The 8,725-nt window shown below is 25.7% G+C and overlaps 1 protein-coding gene across 3 annotated transcripts; it reads left to right on the top strand.

Annotated features, from left to right (window-relative positions):
• Positions 1-7,193: 7,193 nt before the first annotated feature.
• On the top strand, positions 7,194-8,725 carry LOC101500467 (heavy metal-associated isoprenylated plant protein 3). Of its 3 annotated transcripts, XM_004487011.4 has the most exons (5): positions 7,194-7,281; positions 7,366-7,516; positions 7,624-7,847; positions 7,929-8,016; positions 8,134-8,725. In XM_004487011.4, exons 1-5 carry the CDS (start codon positions 7,273-7,275, stop codon positions 8,571-8,573), a joined length of 912 nt encoding a protein of 303 aa, XP_004487068.1. In that variant the 5' UTR covers positions 7,194-7,272; the 3' UTR covers positions 8,574-8,725. The 3 variants fall into 3 exon arrangements, with proteins under 3 accessions (XP_004487068.1, XP_012571092.1, XP_012571089.1); XM_012715638.3 differs by lacking the exon at positions 7,194-7,281 and having other exon boundaries at positions 7,289-7,516; positions 7,651-7,847; XM_012715635.3 differs by lacking the exon at positions 7,194-7,281 and having other exon boundaries at positions 7,289-7,516.

The following is an 8,725-nucleotide window of genomic DNA, read 5'->3' as shown; positions in this document are numbered from 1 at the left end:
AGGATCAACCACAACAACCTCAAGTTGATCAAAGGGCTAGACGAGTTCGACGACCGCGTAGATGTGGAACTGGAGGTCATTTAGATGACAATAATTATTTTTTATTTGTAGTATTTTTTCTTTTTTTTTAATGTATTTTTCTTTTAATTTAATGTATTTTTCTTTTATTTTATTAATAGAATTTTCTTTTTATTATTATTATTATTCTTTTTTTTATTATAATAATTATTAAAAGTTATATAATATTATTAAATTAATTATTTTAATTATTTATAACAATATTTTGTATTTTTTAATGTTATAATTATTTTTAAAATATTTAATAATAATAAATATAATATACCCAATATAATATACCCAATAATAAATAACAAAATTCAACAACCAAAGAATATATAATATTAAAATATATTATTGAATATATTAAATAATAAAAGTATTTTTATTTTATTAATAGAATTTTCTTTTTATTATTATTATTAAAATTATTTTTTTATTATTATAATAATTATTAAAAGTTATATAATATTATTAACTTAATTAATTTTATTATTTATAATAATATTTTGTATTTTTTAATGTTATAATTTTTTTTAAATATTTAATAATAATAAATATAATATATCCAATATAATATACCCAATAATAATAATAATAATAACAAAATTCGAAGAAAAAAAAATAACTAAGTAGGAGGTCGTATCCCCAGGTTGCGACCTGCAACTGGGGCTAAAAAGTAGGGCAATCTGGTATTTTGTTTTGGAAGTAGGGCATTTGGTATTTAAATTTCAAAAAAGGGATATTTATATAAAAAACCCGTTTTCAAATCTATTTTTTTTTTATATTTTTCAATAAAATAAAATAAGAAATTTCAACTGCTCTATAGCAACATCATGAACTCATGTAAAAATTTTCATCGAAGAAAATAGTGTGTATATTATCACTCCAATAACTCATGTTAGCAATATGTTTACGATTTGTCTCATGATTTCTCAATTTATAACTAATATTTCTTATATGGGCAACTTACTCACTTTTTATCTCGTAATTTCTCAATTTATAATTAATATTTATCTCATCTCTACTATCTTTGTTAGCCAATAAGTTATATTGAGAAAATTATTAAATAATTTGCAACAAAAGTATGTTTTATTTAATTTATATAAGATTTTATTGGTTGAAACTAAAATTTAAAACAAAAGTTTCATTGTAATATTTTACGAGACTGAAACATATCAATTTAAATAAGTAATGATTATGCCAAAAATTGAAAATTAAAATTTGTTAAAGGGCTTTCTTCTTTTATGTAGAGTAAAATTTGGTTCTTTTTATTTTATAAAAGGATAAAAAAATATTTTTTGGCTAAGTCTAAAGCAAAGGTTTTACATGCTTCTCCGGGCTCTGGTTTCATACATATGTACCTATCACACTAATATTTTAATATGAATATTCTCTTAAATAATAAATATTAGGACTGATAAAGCGTACATATCCCATAAGTTGTCCACTAGAGCGGAGTGGGTCAACTTAATGTTCGAGATCGAGATGACATGTTTTATGGACTAAACATTTAAATTTTTTTATTTAACAATTAACAAAAATAAATAATATAGAAAACAAACATAAATGATAAGAGCAAATTGCAACCTTTGAACCTTGCGTCGATGAGTATACTAGTTCAATATTCGATTTGATATTAATGTTGTTCACATAAAGTAGTTATGACATCTTCGATTCGATATCAATGTTGTTCACATAAAGTAGATATGACATCTTAACAGGCGATAGTTGTTGACATCTTGGCCATAGCATAACACTTAGATGGCCCATTTTCCAAATATTAAACTCATTTGTCAAACATATGCTACAGCCCAAATTTTCGTAAAAGACTTATGTATTCATTTCGCCTCTTCTTAAAATAAACAATTTGATCCTATCAAATGTAAAGTTAGGTAATTCAACTGATTTAATTTAAGAGTTGAAAGAGTAAATAAATTAAAGGATTCAAACTTTAGTGAAACTGTAAAAATATTAATTTAATTAACTATCAATATTTGCCTATAAAAAATCCACCTTGTCAAATAAGATAAAAGACAAGATAAAGATAAAGATAAAGATGTAATTAACAATTGATTTTGATGCCAAACATGTTTTTCCAAGTTAACATGCCCTTATTTTCAAAAAACAGACTTCTATCATCATCTACATGAGCTTGTTTCATAGAAAAATAAACTAACTCGAGCATAGACATTGTAATTTAATGTAATAAACGTGAGAAATTGTATTTAGAAAATTATAATTTAGTATTTTGAAATTTTGTTAAAAGTAAAAAAAAAAGTTGATTAACAATAATAAATGTGTTTATTCAATAAAAATAGAATAATGGTTGTAAATATGTCCAAATTTCTTTTATAATGTAAAACACCAAAAAAATGTAATTTTAAATTAGAGGATACATTTCCCATATGAGATTTGATACAACAATCAATCTTTAACCATAAAGAGAGCAATACAAAAAGATTGAAGGAAAATATTTAATTTGAATTTAAAAAGTATTTTATAATTAACTTAATTCAGTAATGTAGATTTTTGGTTGAAATATTTGATTTCTGAAGCTCCAAAACTTAAAATAATAAAAATTGAAATTATGAGGTTCAAAGATGGTTTTTGTAATAATTAGTGTATGAATAGAAATCAGTACACAATTTCAAATAAAATTAATAATTGGAAGTTTTAGTCTATACCTCATATTTATATTCCACCCCACATTTTATTTAAACTACATATTTTACTTTTCTATTTTTAAAAATAATAATAATAACTTTTTATATTTCATTAAATTTAACTTGAGTTTTGAAATTTAAAAAAAAAATTCTATAATACAGATGTATTTCGAAAATTTTGAAATTTTGTGTATCAATTTTTTTTTTAAGTTTCAGGTAAACTTTTTTCTGTTTTTATAAATTCAAATTTTGTTTTTGGAAAAACTTTTTACAAACTTTCTAGACAACTTAAGTTATTTTAGAAAACTAAGATTGTGTTTCAGAAAAGCTTTTTTTAAATTTTTTGAAACATAAAGTTTGAATTTTATTTATTTATTTATTTAAAATAGGGTAAATTGAATTTTTATTAAAATATGGGGTATAGGGTAAAACTTTCTTAATAATTTAGTTAAAAATAATTAATAATGTTCAAACATTGTAATATTGTGCACTAAACATAATTGATTATTTACTCAAAAAACACAACATTCATTCAAATAGATAGAATACATCAATCGAGAATATTACAAATTTAAAGTCGTTAAAACATAAAAGAATGAATATGCAAATAAATTTATTACATACATGTTAACAACATAAAGCGGCAAAATACCTACAAATGAGATAAAACCTAAAAATATAACAAAAGAGAAATGTCTAGAGTACTCATGCATTTAGATATATGACACTGACAACGTCAAAATTATTGATTGAATTTGTATTGGATCAGAACTTATCTGAACAAAAAGAACTTTGCATTATGACATAAAATCAAAACATCATATCAAAATGATGAAATCACGAGAAAAAAATGAAATATAATTTAATTACATATGTAAATCTCATATTTAAATTAAAAAAAAGAAGAAGAAGAAGAAAATAATTTAAGAGAAGTGATTTTAAATTAAAAATTAACTTTAAACCATCTTTATTCGAAAGAAGACAAAAAAAAAAAAAAAAAAAAAAAAAAAAAAAAAAAAAAAAAAAAAAAAAGAGAAAAGAAAATTTGGGTAGCTAAAAACATAATTGATCCTAAAAGGTGTATTAAACATTTTTTAAACACGTTAAGAAGATTTTGATATTAACTCAATTAAGTTTTGTTTATAAATAAATATTATTATATTAGTTAGGTTAGTATTTCTTCGTTCTCGAGTGTTTGAATCTTTGTCCTTTTACTCTTTTATATTTACAGCTCTTAGAGCATCTTTAGCACAAGTTGTTTTGTGCATCCCTATATGAATTACTTTTTGTTTGATTTATTTAAAAAAGAATTTAAAAATTATTATTTGGTGATTCGTCTCAAAACAACTTTTAATTTTATCTTTATTTCAGTATGTTTTTATTGAATCTGTGACTCATTGAATTTACTAAGATTAAAAAAATACTATATCAGAAATTGATCCGATTATATATTAAGATAAAATAAAAATCATATCAAAGTCGACTTAAGGAGGCTGTAAACTTAGGTTGGTATGAGTGGGTTAATATGGATAATGGGCTTGGCTAGGTTTGTGGGTGTTCTTTCAACAACAACAAAAGTGTGATGCGGTTCCAGCAGCATCAACAGAAACGTGACGTGTGATGGTTGTTTTGTAGTTTTGTTTTTTAATATTTCTTATTATATTTTTATATTTTAATTAAAATAATTGAATTAATATTTAAAATTAAGTACAAATAATAAAATATACATTGGTGGAGTCGATTATGAGTTGCTTATATTATAATTACCACCAGAGTAAAATTGGAGAAGTTTTTTATGGATTGCTTAAGTGTTATGTGGCGATTTGGATCCACAATAAATAACTCAAATAACCTTATAAAAATCTCATGATCTTAGATTTAATATGTTGATCAATCTAATCCTCAAAGTCCATAATAATTATAAGGGGTGACAATGTATGCAAATTTGAAAAGTAGTGTGTAATTTTCTCTTTAGAACTTTATGTTATCAACGTAACAATATTTTTATTTTTATATGGTCTGCGTATCAATAAAGCCAACCATGGACTTTTTAAACATTTACAAATTTGGACTATAACATTATAGTAAGACATTTAATTTTGACCAACAATGTGTCATTATGTTTATTTGGGTTTTCCTAGATATGTTTTTGTTTATAAAATATGGTATGTTTTGTAACTATCATTCTAAGAATACTAACTATTATTTGACTCCAAAAAAACCAATTACTATCACAATATTATAAAATTCCCTTATTTAAATTATATCACATTCTATTATATCAAATTATTGATCTATCTAACTAGTGGTGGAAATAAATAAGACTAAGTCAGGATTTGAAAGATTTGAGTCTAATTTACGATTAATTTTTCGGCTTGAGTCTCATTTACGACCTTTCATAGACTTTTTTATCGATTCTTTTTAAAAAATCTAGTCTGGTATGAAAGTCTATTTAAAAACCTATTTCACATTAAAATATATAAATTATATATTATATATTTTATATTTTTTTAAATAAACTAAACTAAGTCTTTATATATAACTAAATTTAATAAAATTATAACTAGCAAGTATGCAACAACCTTCCAAAAAAATAAATAAACAAAATGAACTCATAATTAACAAATTTAAAATAACAAATATTAATATTAATAAATAATAATAAAAAATAACAATATTAATTATATATATATATATATTGACCTATCAGATCTAATAGGTTTTTTTGTAAGTCTAACTTGATTTATTTAAATTAATAAACTTTAAATAAAATATGAGACTAATATTTTTATTAAACTAGAACATGAATAGACTAGATCATACGCTATGTGAAGGACGATCTAACATATTTCCACCTCTGTATCTAACTCGCAAACTCGTTTAATATTGATGCGGTGTGACAATATATGCAAATTTGAATAGTATGTGGTTTTCTCTTTATGATTTTATGTTAGCAGCGTAAAAAAAAGCTTTTATTTTTGCATGGTTTGTGTATCAATAAAGTCAATTGTGGGCTTTTTAAACATGTACAAATTTTTGGACTATAACATTATAGTAAGACCTTTAAGTTTGACCAACAATGTGTCATTGTGTTTTTTCTATATATGTTTTTGTTTATAAAATATGGTAAGTTTTGTAACTATCATTCTTAAATATACTAACTACTATTTGACCCAAAAAAAGAAAAACTAACTACTACAATAATACTATAAATTTTATTTAAAAAAATTATATCACACTTCTTTTGAAATTTCCTTTAGACACAAATTTCAAAAACTAATTTTATTTGCTCACTCATTTCATGTTGCTTTTACTTTTATCTAAGAGTGACAAAGTGGATCAATTTGTTCGTGATTAACCCACTAAAAATAGGGTAGAGCATGTCAATCTAAATGATCGAGATCACATGCTTACAGATTAATTAGTCAGATTTTTTAATTTAATAATTCATAAAAATAAATAATCTAGATGATCGAGCATGCTTACAGATTAATTAGTTAGATTTTTTAATTTAATAATTCATAAAAATATATAATATAGACAACAATCATAAACTTCAACCTCAATCCTATCCTGTTCAACCTTTTAACCTTGAATCGGTGAGTATACTAACTTAATGTTTAGCCCATTTTGGTTACCTTGATTATGGATAATCATTAGTATTTATCATAAAAAGTAGGTATGAGGTCTTACTAATGGGTTATCTCGTCCTTACTTCCTCTTTGCTCTATCCAATTATAGAGATTTGGAGGGAAAGGAGAGACTCCATATAACTAAAAATAACATTAAAAGGCTAAATTACATTTGTGGTCCTTTAACTTAATTTCAGGTAACATTTTAGTCCTTTATCTTTTTTTTTTCCGACTTGGTCCTTTATTTTAATTTTAAGTGACAATTTGATATTTTATGTTTTAAAATTTCAACAATGATATCCTTTTTTATACAAAAATTCAAAAAAAAAATTCAATCAAAACTAATAAAATTAATTATATTCTTCAATATAATACAAATTTCATCAAATTTGTAACGCAAATCTTCAAATAAACTCATATTTTCATACTTTATTTGATATTTTTAGGAATAAAGGACTAAATCGGAAAAAAAAATAAAATAAAAGACTAAAACGTTACCTAAAATTAAGTTAAGGGACCACAGATGTAATTTAGCCAACATTAAAAATATCTCATATGTAATTATTAAAGAAAACCAATTTTTATCCCGATTTTAGTTAAAGAAAATCACTCCTAACTTACCTCCCCTGTGGGTGATTTAACTACGGCATAGGTGAGGTATTTGAAAAGACCCTGAACTTAGAAGCCATTTACAAAGTTTGATTAATGACCAATAATAATTGTATAAAGTTTTAATTAAACAAAAACAGAAAGAAGTTGAGGGAAAATAAAAACGTGGAATATGGTGGGGTCCACGGGAGTTCCAATAGGCAACGCAAACAACACAGTTATGAGTTTTGTTGTTTTAAAAGCTCAACTGTTACTACCATTTTCATTTGCGCTAGAACTCTTTGTAACCGCTCTGTCTCAATTAATTAATGGGTCAGGTTGAACTTTCTCCCTCTCTTTAGTTCATTTATATATCAATTAAATCTTCATTTCATTTGTATCATTCACTCATGTCGCTGCAGAAGAAGAAGAATAACAAAAACACCGATCAACAAAACGAAACCAAGAAAGATCATGAAACCAAAACGACACCAACTACAGTCGTATTGAAAATTGACATGCATTGCGACGGTTGCACTTCCAAAATCATCCGCTGCCTTCGCGGCTTCCAAGGTTTTCTTTTTTCATTCCCAAATTAACGTTTCATTTCTCACTGTTTCATTCATTTTTTTTTATTTACTCGATTTTTATTTTTATTTTTATTTTTGAATAAACTGAAGCATTGAAATTGACCCTTCCTGTTGAAGGCGTTGAGAAGTTGGACGTAGAGAAAGACACCGGAAAGTTGACCATCACCGGCAAAGTTGATCCTGCTAAACTCAGAGACAAACTCGCTAGTAAGATGAAGAAGAAAGTCGATCTCATTTCTCCACTTCCTAAGGAAAACAAATCTCAAAACGACAACAAAAACAAACCCGACGACAAAAAATCCAAACAGAAGGAGGTTATTTTCTCTTCTATTTTTCTTCTATCTTCATTCGTCATTCGTTTTTATTTTGAATAATAATGGATGGAAATGGAATAGCCACCGGAGACGACGGCGGTTTTGAAGATGGAGCTACATTGTCAAGGTTGTATCGAGAGAATTCGCAAAACCGTGTCGAAGGCGAAAGGTGATTTCTCTAATCAGATAACACTATCGTTTTATTCTTTAGTTATGAATGATTATTTTGTAATTTGTTAGTTAGTGTTGATTTTTGTGGTTGATGCGTTATGGAATGAGGGTGCAGGTGTTTATCACGTGGAAATTGATAAGGAAAAAGAGACGGTAACGGTTAAAGGAACAATGGACGTGAAAGCATTAGCGGGAAGTTTGACGGAGAGACTTAAGAGGAAGGTTGAGGTGGTCCCTACAAAGAAGGAAAAAGGGAATGAGAAAGACGGAGACAAGAAAGAGAAAGACGGAGACAAAAAAGAGAATGACGGCGGCAAGAAGAATAAACAGAAAGGTGAAGGTGGAGGAGGAAATAAGAAGGGTGAGAATGACGGTGGTGACGGCAAGGGTAAAATGGAGAATTTGACCCCTGGATGTGGATATGGATACGGTTATGGTTATAGTTTTTTTGGTTATGAAGATGGTGGTTATAACAATGGGTCAGTTAACATGATGCAGTTGAATGCACCGCAGATTTTCAGTGACGAAAATCCGAATGCGTGTTCGGTTATGTGACTGAGGCTTTGGGTGCAAGCAAGTTTATTTCTATTTTATGTTTTAAAATATTTTTCTAGGTTGGGAAAAGAGTAGGTAAATTTGGTGCTTAATAGAAAGTGTTTTATTATATGGTTACCTAATACTAGTAATAACAAATTTAGGATTATGAT

The sequence above is a fragment of the Cicer arietinum genome, chromosome 1, assembly GCF_000331145.2.
Source record: "Cicer arietinum cultivar CDC Frontier isolate Library 1 chromosome 1, Cicar.CDCFrontier_v2.0, whole genome shotgun sequence".
NCBI lineage: Eukaryota > Viridiplantae > Streptophyta > Magnoliopsida > Fabales > Fabaceae > Cicer > Cicer arietinum.
Note: the sequence above shows the minus strand (reverse complement) of the source record. Positions and strands in the feature narration are given on the sequence as shown.